At 39.1% G+C, this 13,278-nt stretch overlaps 1 protein-coding gene across 1 annotated transcript in view; it reads right to left on the bottom strand.

The window, feature by feature from the left end:
- Window positions 1-13,278, bottom strand: part of LOC121368478 — a 70,301-nt gene that overhangs the window by 42,959 nt on the left and 14,064 nt on the right. The window contains exons 7-13 of the mRNA XM_041493211.1: window positions 11,561-13,024; window positions 9,598-11,007; window positions 8,809-8,962; window positions 7,022-8,376; window positions 3,934-5,430; window positions 2,315-3,308; window positions 1,548-1,648 (exon numbers count right to left, since the gene is read on the bottom strand). Coding sequence (XP_041349145.1) covers window positions 1,548-1,648; window positions 2,315-3,308; window positions 3,934-5,430; window positions 7,022-8,376; window positions 8,809-8,962; window positions 9,598-11,007; window positions 11,561-13,024 — 6,975 coding nt within the window. The remainder of the gene's footprint in view (window positions 1-1,547; window positions 1,649-2,314; window positions 3,309-3,933; window positions 5,431-7,021; window positions 8,377-8,808; window positions 8,963-9,597; window positions 11,008-11,560; window positions 13,025-13,278) is intronic.

Below are 13,278 nucleotides of genomic sequence, written 5' to 3'. Positions count from 1 at the left end.
TTCATTCAAGTATTCGAAATAACAATCAGCTTAATTGTAATGGAATATTCTGCCCTATATACAAGAGATTCCCATTCAAGGCAGGTGACCAATGAAGTAGACTTGACTGTATCACATTTATTACTATAGTGGGATATATATATATATATATATATATATATATATATATATATATATATATATATCGACACACACACACACACACACACATACACACACACACACACACACACACACACACACACACACACACACACACATAATGCTCAAGATACAACTGGCGCACTCCAACAGTCACGAAGTATGTATTGTGTTATATACGAGTTCACTGCATTAAACTCATGTGATGGTAGTACTACTATGCAGAACGTCTCCATGGAACACACCACGAGGATTCAGCGCGAAAATTGTCTTTGTAACTCATCCCACTCTGCAAAAAAAACCCCACAATGATTAGTGGGCGCATCTCCTTTCGACGAGATGATACAGGCCGACATGGGGGGGGGGGGGGGGGGAGGGTTACAGGGGTGCATCTCATTTTGGCGATTGTGATGATACAGGCCGACGGGGGGATACAGGGGTGCATCCAATTTTTATGATAATGATGATGATGACAACAACAATAGTGAAGATAATAATTATAAAGACCGAAGAAAGAGGATTTAGTCTTGCATCCCTTTTTGTTGACGATATTGATGATACAGGCTGACAGGGGATATGCTGATGATGACAATGACGGTGATGATGATGATGATGATGATGATGATGATGATATAATAAATATGTTCCAAAGTTCAAGCAAAGATATGTGTGTGGTGCAAGCCACTCCATAGGAAACTATTTTTTAAAATGCTAGCACAATCTCCCAACCCTGCTGGTCAAACTCTAAACTCGCCTCTGATGATATACATGCAATTCCAGTTTGAAAAAAAAGAAGACCCCACCCCCCAAAAACCCCCAATAAAAAAACAAAACAAAAAAAACAAACAAAAAACCCCTCCAAAACATACAAATTTGTATTCACTAATAATTGAGCAGAGAATGCATATATGCTCTTAGTAACTGGACATTCTAACATAACGGTCATACCTAACCTATGTAACTAGGTGAGGTGGCAGTAACAATAGAATTAGAGTACGGCAAGCCAGGTGGACAAAAATAGTTACTTTTAAATTAAATCAAGCCACCACCTTTTCGTATATTTTGGGATCGTAGCAACTCCCCTCCCCCCCCCCCCCCCCCTCCCCACCTGTTTGGTACGACTTTTGTATATGACTTCGTTATACATTTCTGTATATTCAAAGATAAGATTCTCACTATTTTTTCTTAAAATTATTATTATTATTATTTTTTTTTTTTTTTTTTTGGGGTGGGTGTCATTTAACAAGAAAATAAAGTTTATATTCACAACAAAAGTATTATTTATATTAGTTAAAAAAAATGTATCATCCAGTTTTATGACGGAACACGGGAGGTAAGGGAAGTAAATTGTCATATATTAAATGATGAATCAATTACACACCTCTGTAGAAAACCTCTCAAAAGACTGCATCAGATTCCTGTTTGGAATCCTGTCTCTGGAATTCGATGAAATCGGGATCGTAAGCGTCATTTGTATACACGTCATTATATCCATTGCGATAAGGGACTGAAAAAACAATTTCATAAATTAATTGTTAAACAAGCCTCTGCACAATATGACAGTCTGTCTTAGAAATTACAAACAAAATTGGTATCCGTAATAAGTAGATTAAACAGCTAGGTACTTTACACATAGATTCACATGCATGAATCATTGATGATGATAAAAAAACAAATCAAGGGAAACAACTGAGAAAAGCTTACTGCTATATATTTGTGTATTCGTAGATTGTGGTAAAAGCAGTTTCAGTGTTTTCAGGTTAATGAATTGAAATGTTAACGTTACAACTGACACTGTGAGTGTGCATGTTGCCAGCCTAGGTAGTCAACAAAGGATATAGACAAATAGAAAAACTATTTTTTCAACAAAAGTTACTGCGAAAAGAAAACACATACACACGCACACAACATACACACACACACACACCACACGCGCGCACACCGCACACACCACACACACACACGCGCGCACACATACACACAACCTATCAACACCACACACACACAGAAATGACCCAAAAAACCCATGCTCGCTCTCCCCCCCCCCCCCCCAAAAAAAAAAAAAAAAAAAAAAAAATACCCACCACAAAAAGTACCACCAAACAAACAACAACGGAGATAGACTTCTGAAAAAACAAATCCGAATAAATTAAAGAATAAAAGACAAACATACCCTCAGCTTCTTTTTCTTTTTTCTCCTCATTCCTCATCACAATAAGCAGCACCGCTTTGCGTAGCGGTATACACAGCAGCAGCAACGTAGCATTGACGAAGTTAGCGATGGCGACAGTGGGATCTCTGAACGTATACCCAGCGTTGGTGGACACGATCATCCAGACGAGGAAGCAGCCGGCCGTGCAGATGCAGCTGACGAGGATCCAGCGAGACTCGTAGTAATTGTTATCACTGTCCCACGACAGCATGGCCACTATGGCCGTCAAGGCCACGATCACCATCACAAATATAAAGGACTGCACGAGACCGACATCGTAGGTGTCGTCGATGGCGTGGCAGAACCAGAGGTCATGGATGCTGCCCTGAGCTTTCTCGGCAGTGGGGCGAACGAGGATAAGCCACTCTATTGGAATGATGGCTTGGATACAGACAAGGCCGATGGCGCACAGAAAGAGGGCGCATGCGCTCGTGATGCCCCTGTAACGCTTGCCTTCCCACTCAGTGTCGCTGTAGCGCCAGTTGTCGACGGCCTTCACGAGCAGACAGGCGAAGACGATCATGTAGACGATACCCATGACCAAACGCCTTGCAGCACAGATCACTTCTGATGCTGGTAGGAAGAAGGCAAAGTTCACACCGTAGATGCCAAGGATTCCAAGAATAGTGAGGAAACCGAGGACTGTGGTTCCTCCTCTGATGGGGTAGAAAATAAGTAGGAAGATGAGGATCATGATGGTGACGAAGATTCCGATGCTGGTGAGGACAGCGACGGCTATAGCCCACACTGGCCAATCGTACATCCGTTCCCCGTTTCTGCTGTACAGGAAAAAGTTTCGAGGTCCCGTCGTAGTAGAAGGTCCGGTCTGTTGCTGTTGGCCACCAGATTCTGGTTGGGTGCAGCCACATAGCTGGTTTTCTGGACAGGTTGAGGTAAAGGTTTTTAGCAGATCCTCATCGCTAATTGTAAGTTTATCTCCATTCCATTCACCGACCTACAAAACGAACATATCTTTTCAAATTACACACAAGTACGCACACAAACACACACACATACATTACTATAAATCTACAGCAGATTTTTTTTCTGACTTCATGGATTTTGTTAATAATTCAAATCCCCATTGGACTATTTCTCGTTCCAGCCAGTGCACCACGACATGAATATCAAAGGTATGGTATGGTATGTTATATCCTGTCTGTGGGATGGTGCATATAAAAGATCCCTAGCTACTAATGGGGAAAACGTTTTGCGGGTTTCCTCTATAAGACTATATCAAAATTACCAAATGTTTGACATCCAATAGCCGATGACTAATAAATCAATGTGCTCTAGTGCTGTCGTTAAACATTAGACTTTGAAACATTAATTCAAATCGTTTATCATTATTCTTATAATATCTACTGACGAAATATTGAAAAATAGGAACCATGGACAAAAACAAGTCCCTAAATTTTGTGACAGTTATAATTTTATTATATATTAATTTTCATTTTTCTTTTACGATCCCCCATCCAAACCTCCCTCGAAGTTCCATTGGCATTCCGCCTCATGTCACTGGGGCCCCCTCTAAATGGATTTTCTGGATCCGCCACTGATGATGAAAAACATATACATACCACACTGACTTTCGAGCCTTCTTTCGGGTTGACGTCAATGATCTGCACGTTGTAGCCAATATCCCAGAACCTGTAATTATTGAATTTAAAAGTGAAATCTTCGGTACGCTCAATCCCAATGTCTCGCTTCATGTTCGGCCATGTTGTTTTCAGTACATTGCTCAATATGGTCTCTCTTGCTTCCGTTTTACTCAGACAATCGGGTACCGAGCGAGCACCACACTCTCTTTTCTTGTACAAATTCAGCTCATTCCCCATGACATACGCAGCTGCGATGGTGGGCAGGATATATGGGTTTTGTAGAACATCGGAGGCTGAGATGGTTGCATTTTTGTCACAGATGGTGGTAAATTCTTTGAGTGGGACATTAGTATCCATCAGCTTGCACTTGTGTAATTTCTGATAATATTCATCAAACCACTCCTTTGGGATTTTCTGCCCGGCCAGATTACCAGTGGGCGTGTAGTCGAGACCAGCGACATACTCTTTGAAGTACTGTACCTCAGTGTTTCGCAGGCTGAGTACAAGAGCCTTAAAGGCAACATTAGGTGGCAAGTCCCATTGGCCGACATCAACGGCAGACACATCAGTAAAGACCCACAGGAACTTGTCGAGTACGTTGCGTCTCGCTGCAGCCTTAATGATTCTGATTGTGTCTTCTTTGGTTGTAAAGAGAACGACCACATGCGATCCCATTTGATCTTCTAGAGATTGGACGGCACTTGTGAAATCTTGATCAGTAGGATTAACAGGCAGATTGTAAGTTGATCGCAAACATGACTTGCCAGTGGATAATGTTACAAACTCTTGCTGTCCACTTTTTTCAAACTGCCAGTAGGATTCAATACCCATAACGTAGTCCCAGCCAGTTTTTTCAAAAATATCAGCTAAGACTTTGAGGAGTTGCCCACGAGGGGATATCGTCCTGGCTAGATATGGGTATGCATCGGTGTTGTTAAAGAGAACCGATCGTGCACTAGGGGAGATGTAAGTGACTTTCAAAGGATCAAGAACTCTGGCAGCAGCAAGTGTATTGCGGTCATTCATAACAATGACTCCTCCAATATTAGAAAGTGCTACTTGATCTCGTTTGCTGAATATCTCGCTGCACAACCCTCGGCCTGCCATTAGGTTCCACAGATCCTGATCAAGTCGTAGACTGTTGGAACATGTATCAATGGCTATTGCTCTAATCTGTCTGAATTCCGGCAAATGGAACGTGTACCAGAAAGCAAGAAATTGCTGAAATCCATCACTGAATTCCAAGTCACCACACCTGTATGGATCCATTCCTTGCTTGTGAATGTCAAAGACCCCAATAACTGTGAGGGGTTTGTCACTAGATCCTGCTGTTGGGTTCAGAATGGAGTAACGAGCTGCACGGCTATTTCTGATCTGAGGACACTCTGTGCAAGAGTCGTCTCGGTTACAGCTACTGTCCCAGTTTGGCAGATATTCAGAGATCTCGAGCTTACCAGAACTCGAATATGTTCCAATCTGAAATATTAAAGAAAAATAAATAAATAAATATGTGCATATGTCATATTATATTGAGCTTGCTTGGAAATGTGTTCTGCTGCACATTATATCCAATAATACATGGTACTCTAGAATGTTTATTCTAAGTCTAAAATTAAACTTATCAATAAGCTTAAATATTTGAATTAAATAAAACAGGATCCCATATTTCGGCTGTTATGAAATTACATGGCAACTTTAATATTTTATGACCCACCAAAACAACTATCACAAGCCAATTATTTTGACATTTTCTCTTTAGTTTTATATTTAAAAAAATCACATGCTTTATCACATTTGCAAATAAATTGTTTTGGTCAAATAGTGATGTATTAACTGGTGTTATTTCAGAGTCTGATAGTAGTGGGTCTTTAAGCTTAAATGTCCATATTTTTTCACAGCATTATATGCTTCTTCTAGTTGAATATATCTTAACATACTTAGAATATTTCACGTTTGTCATCTCTGGATACAATTCAGAAATACATCTTGCTGAATCATTATGCTGTTTAGCCAACTAGAACTTGTTGACTGATCACGAACACAAACATTTATTCATATTAATGAAACATTTGAAACCTTTGGATTGGGCAATGTGAGACGAATTTGTTAGTGATTATACACTTAGAAATACATAAGACATGATAATAATTTAAGAAAATATTAATTAAAACAAAAGAATTAAGTTTTGGCCAAAGATACCCTACCATATTGTAAGAGGAAAAGATACTTTCAAGATATAAAATGTATTTCTCGACCACTTTCTGCTCATCGTCTTTGAAAAGGCATAAAAAAAAATAATAATAAAAAAAATATATATATACTTATCACCTAGTATGAGCGTTTTTACTCTAAAGTTTACTACACGTTTCCAATATATACTCTTCAAAAAAGTAGGGGAACTCTAATAAAAATTTACAATTGCCAAAATTGTACGGTATATTAGCTGTGGGGAATGGTTATATGATAATAGTGAATTAATTGGGCAAACATTACAACCAGTAGTTGAGTATTACAGTACGTTTTATGACCACCAACGATCTTGAAGGACGATTGGGGTCAGAAGTGAAATTTGAAAGTTGACGTTTTTGTTATCAGTAAATCGCAAATTCAAAAAATAAAAATGACTAAAAACAAAACAATAACAACTGTATGATCAACAGAATGAAAAAGGTTGACAGAAATAAAGTTCCACAGTGATTAATCGACCTTCCTGGAAATTGTCAAAATCGAATATGACACCCCACGCACTTGTACGGGGCAACTGCGTGATGAATGTGCAAACTATGGAATGTGTTTCAGTGTGTTGATAAACAGACCTGAACGTTCTTTACTAGGATGTCTGTGGTCAAAACGTATGTTCGGTCTAATAGTTGATATTAACATTAATATTTTAGGTTCCCCTACTTTCTTTGAAGAGTATAAAGGATTTTTTTTTTTCCATCTCGACCACTTTTTGTTAAAGTATTTTCAGAAGGTGTCAGTAGAAAACTCACCTACATGTAGTATGAGACTAGAGCATTTCTGCTACAAATCTTACTACATGTTTTAAAACATTATGTACACATGCCTCTTTATAGTCATATCCTTCCTTGTTCTTTATTGGCCTGACAACTATGGAGTAAAACTGATATCCCTTGCTTCCCTCTCGGCTGTACTGAAATTTATCTTCAACAGGGTCCATCAGGTTGGAGAAGCTGAACTGCTCGTGTGTAGGATCTACAAAGGAGACATTCTGCAACTGTTGGAGCACCAGGCTTCGGCGATCAGACTTCTTCTTGTATGTCTCACATATCGTTACATAGTTCTCTCCACACACCTCCTTGACGGCCTTGTCAACAGCAAAAGCTGCAGAATAGACGCTGTTGATGACATGCAGGATGCCGGAATCCTGTTTGTAGTGAATGCTCGTCGACAGTTTCTCTGGCTCTGTTTGACACTGCTTTGTGTAACGGCCATCAGACTTCGTCAAGTAACAGTTGTGAATGGCTTCGTAATATTCATTGAACCATGGGTTATCTTGCGCATTGGCTGGACTTTTGCTTTCTAAATACAAGTCAAAGTCATTAATGTTTTTAGTCTGAATGTTCAATGTGACAGACCCCAAAGCAGTCTTTTCCACTCCAGTGAAAGCATCTTCGTTATTAGCCCACGTTTCGGAACCAAGGAATCGGAACTTTCCCTTGGCATTTTCATTTCTCTCCACAGCCTTGAGGAAAGCATTGATATAATTGGTACCAGCAAAAACCACAATGGTGTTTGCCAAAGGTTTCTGCATCAGCCCAGTAATGACGTCATTACTACTTTCTTTAGACACGGTTCCATTGTCTGGAAAGAGAACCATCTGTGCGACACAAATTCTATATTCAGGTGCAAGTCTTTTGAATGCTTTTGCAGCAAACTCGCCATAATTTGTGAGTGTGTAAACTACCTGCACATAGCGCAGATTGAACTTGTCCAAGAAGTTCACCATAGCACGTGCTTGGTGATCATCAGCTGGAACTGTTCTAAAGAAGTATGGGTATCTGAACTGATCTTTCAACTGAGTGGATGTAGATGCATAACTAATTTGTGGGATTTCCAGATCCTTCAAAATCCGTGCTAAATATATGGACTGATCACTGGAATATGATCCAATGTAGACATCGATATCATCGGGGTCAATCGTGTCTCCACTGCGTACCAGGGTGGTTAGTTTGTTGTGGACATTTGACACCAAATACCCAGTTCTGATGGCACTTTCGCATGTGTCAAGCCCAACTCCACCAAGTCTAATGCCTTTTAAGATGTTCTTAAACATTCCCTCCTTGTTGTTTACTTGGTCAAGAGCATAGTTGAAGGCCTCCAGCAGCTGGAACCCGTGCAATGTCTTGATGTTGCCACATGTGAATGGGTTGAAGCTTTTTTGATGTACATCAAACAAACCTAAAAAAAAAAGAAAACAAAAAGAGAAAAAAAGTGGATTGTAATATTTAAATGGGAATACAGTTAACATTACAGTTACAAGTTATAGTTAAAGTTTGTTTTGTTCAATGACACCACTAGAGCACATTGATTATTAGTCAACGGCTATTGGATGTCAAATATTTTGTAAATCTGACATATAGGAAGGAAACCCGCTACATTTTTTCATTAGTAGCAAGGGATCTTTTATATGTACTTTTCACAGACACGATAGCACATACCAGGACCTTTGATATACCAGTCGTGGTGCACTGGCTGGATCGAGAGATAACCAAATGGGCCCACTGACTGGGATCAATCCCAGACTGACCACGGCAAGTGCTTTACCACTAAACATTTATAAAAATTCTTCTTATATATATAAAAAAAATTAATTTTATTAAAAGCACCAACCTCCTATGAGGATATCGCCAGGAATATAGGTAAAGTTAAGTCCTTGTTGGATACACTGAAGGCAGCCTCCACTGCAGCTAGACTGGACCACCCTGTAGTGGTCACCAATGTTCTCATTGATGATCTGTATAGTTGCACCAGCATAGCTGCCAACCTGAAACAATGACAATGATATAATTTATTTTTAAATAAATCCAATTACAGTTGAAGCACATAACTCAGTTGTCTAGATCAGCTGTTCAAAACAGGTTTAATCACATGGCGAACTCCAACATATGTGTCATATCGATTTAAAGACATCTGATTGGCTGCTCAATAGTGATGACACAGATGGCATTCCTAAACCATCTAAGGAAATAAGCATGACCGTAATTTACTGCTCTGTAATAAAAAGGTGACATACATCTTATAATATGAGTGAAATCATAGTACTATAATTTATAAATCACTGGTGAATTTTGGGGTGTTATTCACATTCTAACTTTTAGTGTTATTTTAACTCTAAAATGTGTTATTGCCACGTAGCTTATTATAATGGTGTTTAATTGGTTACACAGCTGATATTAATTATATTACAAGCTGACAATAAAGGCAAAATTATTAAAGTTATATAACAAATAGAAAATGAAATATAACCTAAATCGAATTTGGTGAAGACCGCAATTTATATCACACTTCACTTGAGTATAAATGATGCTGGGTGGGTGGATGGGTGGGGGACACACACACGTTAAATACCCTCTATTTATCTAATATATTATTGAAAACTATATTATTAAATTTACGTACCGTCTGGTATTGGCTGCCAGTATATCTAATGATGTCATAATCTGCGTTGCCCTCGCGGTCACGGAACTGAAAGGTATTTGAAGCTAGATCTACAAAGGAAACTCGGTTCATGTTCTGCAGTAGCACAGTTTCCACATCATTGGCATTCTGAAAGTCTGTGCAAAGACCATCATACGAATCTCCACAAAACTGTCTGAGCGTCTTGTCCAGAGCATCAACAACTGCATACACTGCATTTATTGTTGGTAATGCGAAGTTGCTTACTTGGTCGGCTGAAAAATCCTGAAGGTTTGTTCCACATGCCAGTCTATAATTGTAATGACCAGGAAGATTACACTTGAATATTTTCATGTAATATTTAGCGAAATATTTATTGTCTGCTGGTTTCATGTTGTTGATGTATGCCAGATAGCCAGACATGGCAGTAGGTGGAGCTCTAAGCTTCATTGCCAGCATGTTCTTTCCAGCATTACCTGCACCAGCCATCACAGATGCAAAGGGATTGGGTGAAATTAAGACCAGTTTATCAGCTTTTGCAGTTCTCTTGGCTTCGATAAATGTATCCATGTCCTGCTGACTTAGATATAAAACTGTGACATGTGAAGTGCTGGTGTTTATCGCTTTTACGATTTCAGAAATGTTGTATTTCTCTGAAATGACATGTGTTTGGATAACACATATACCTTCTTGTTGGGCTGCTGCTTCTAGGTACTTCACACCACTTTCATAATCCTGTCCATAGACAGAATGTATGTATGGAAAATTAAGGGCTTTGGCCAGTTTGACAATTCCCATAGCAATGGTATCTTCACCCTGAATGGCTCTGTAAAAGGTAGGGTTGGTTTTCAGGGATCTGGATGTGGCAGAAGGACTGACAACTGGAATATTAAACTGCTGCAAAAAGCTTGACGCTTCTGCAGAACTGTTAGTCATGTCCGTCAACCATGCAGCAACATTCCTTGGAACCAACTTATTAGTGTCAACACCCTGCATCATCATCGTTTTTTTAACCAGTCCGGAATAGAAAGCATTCAAAAGACTATAGGTTCGCCGTGGATTGCTGCAGTGGTCTTCAATGAAACCACCAATGCTAAGACCATTCAGCTTTACAGGAGCTTTGCCAGAATTGACTGTTGATAGGGCATACTGCATTGCAGCACTGTATTGAAAACCGTTAGTGGTTGTATCACTTCCACATTCAAATGGTCCAACACCTCCAGGAGTAGAAATGCCAAATAAAGCACCAATAATAAAATCTCCAGGGATGAACATTCTGGGCTGTGTCTGGTACATGTAACAGTGATAACACATACCGGTACAGGTTGAATTAGCAAGGTAACTGCTCTTCTGGACAGAGTTGGAATTCAAGTCAGAGCTTATGAACATAGTTTTTGTGTTGTATGTGCCAACCTGAAATTAAAATTCAAAGAAATTAATGCATTTAAAGGGTTATAATGAAACAAACAAAAAACCCTATATAAAATAAATAATAGTTTTAAAGATGAAATTAACCATTTAAAAACATTTTAATATCTCGATCGGCGTCTTTACCTGTTTCTATAACTGTATGCCAAATTTAAACACAATCAACTACTACATGAGCGTTGGACAAAAATGCATTGACACATGATATTCTTTAAGTAGGATTATCAATTTCAGCATGTTTTTGTGTTGTTGTTTTTTTTGTTTTTTTTATCCTATTCCACTTTCTGAAACATATACAGCTTTTAATTATTAAATAGATAATAACATGTATTTTACACCATCTAATTGACATAGTACAAGTAGTTCACTAAGCTAAACATATGTAATATACAATATTCTGATCCATTCATAATTGTAGATATACAGGACCATCCTTAAAAAGTTGACAACAACTTGGTTCCTCATCTGAGTAGTGTATAGTAACTGAATAAGTGGCTATATGCCCATTTGAATGTATTTGAAAGAGAAAAATAAATACCTTTGAATATTGACCATTTTCAATCTTGTAAATGTTGAAGTTCTGTGTTCCTTCACCATCTTTAATCTCAAAGGAATAAGGACTCCCTTCCTCGACATAGTTCAGTTTTATATTTCTTATGTAGTTAAGGAGTTTCTCACTGAATTCTGGTGACACACGTGCCTTGTTACAAAGACTAGTATAGCCACTGCCACAGACGTCCACAAGGGTTTGATGGAGTGCATATGCCGATGTATATACAGATGAAATCAGTGCTGGTGTGTATTGAGAGATCCACATTTTAGAAGACACTGACAACCCTGGAGGATCACATGGCTTTTGATAGTTCTTTTTCGTTCCAGCATTCATATAGCATTGAAATTCAGCCTCATACCAGTCTGAAAATATAGGATCTTTCTGTATGTTTTCAAGACTGTTAAAGGTTTCATCAAGGTATTTGCGAAATCCCTGGTTTTGTGGTGACTCCAATGTAAAAATGACATTGCCAGCTGCTTCATTCTCATAGCCCTGTATCACGGTCTGTTGTGTTCCCCATGGGTCAGCCCCAATCAGAAAGAAGTCGTTCTTAGCAGCCATGTCTCTCAATCCTTTTAGGAGAACTCTAATGTCAGAGTTGTAACCAAATACAACAATGATTTTCGCTTTCCAATTGTTATAGAGTTTAGTGACTAGCTGTTCGCCTGTCATACCAAACTTGAGAACTGATGCAATGCATATATGTGCTTGTTTGGCGTGCTCTTGCATGTCGTGCGTTGCCTGTTCGCCATAAATATCATCACGAACTACAAGCTGGATATATTTCCAACCCATCTTTTTCATGAAACTCATAATTGCTGCCACCTGCACATTGTCAGACGGAACTGCCCGGCTGAAGTAGGGGTATAACTTTCTGTTAGCAAGCGCAACTGAGGTGGCACTCGAGTCTAGTTCTGGAATTCTGAAGCTGGAGGTAATCATATCCGTCTGCTTCACCATCCTTGAGAATGAAGCTCCAACGAACATTTTGATCTTATGCGGGTCAACGTATCTGTTTAAAGAATCTTGGTAGAGGCGGTCTCCGCTAAGCAGGTTGATGAGGAAAGATGAAGCAAAATCAGTACTGCTGCAGACGCCAATAAAAAGTCCTCCAAGTTTGATATTTTTTAGAGTGTTCGCAGGAAGAACATCAGAATACCTGCTGAGTGCGTATTTGATGGCCACCAGATTCTGAAGAGAAACCGTATCAGCCTTGCCACAGGTAAACGGTTCGTGACCTTCTTCACGCAGGTGGGTAAGACTACCAAGAAGAATGTCCCCGGGAATCTGCACGATCTTGGCAGGGTTGTTTGGGACAATGCAATCGATGCAGGTGTTGTCGATGCACAGAGATGTTGGTACCTGGCTCAGAGGGCTGTCTCGTCTCGAGTTGTAAAACTGCAAGTCAGTTGTGTTCATATTCAGCACACTGTTCTCAAACTGACCGACCTAAAACGGTAAATTAGAATTGGTGTTATTTCTCTTACGAACTCGTAACAGCTAATGTTTCAGTAGGATTCATAAGGCATTACAAAATAAATCATAGATTTTTATCACCGCCAGGCCCGAAGATAAAGGTCGATCCCCGTTTTTCAATGACAAAAAAAAAAATAAAATTAATTAAAATAATAAGCACACACACACATTTCCTCGATGTGCGGTATTTTCAATATCTTCAAAACAAAATAAAAAATAAAATTACT

The sequence above is a fragment of the Gigantopelta aegis genome, chromosome 3, assembly GCF_016097555.1.
Source record: "Gigantopelta aegis isolate Gae_Host chromosome 3, Gae_host_genome, whole genome shotgun sequence".
In the NCBI taxonomy this organism is placed as follows: Eukaryota; Metazoa; Mollusca; class Gastropoda; order Neomphalida; family Peltospiridae; genus Gigantopelta; species Gigantopelta aegis.
Note: the sequence above shows the minus strand (reverse complement) of the source record. Positions and strands in the feature narration are given on the sequence as shown.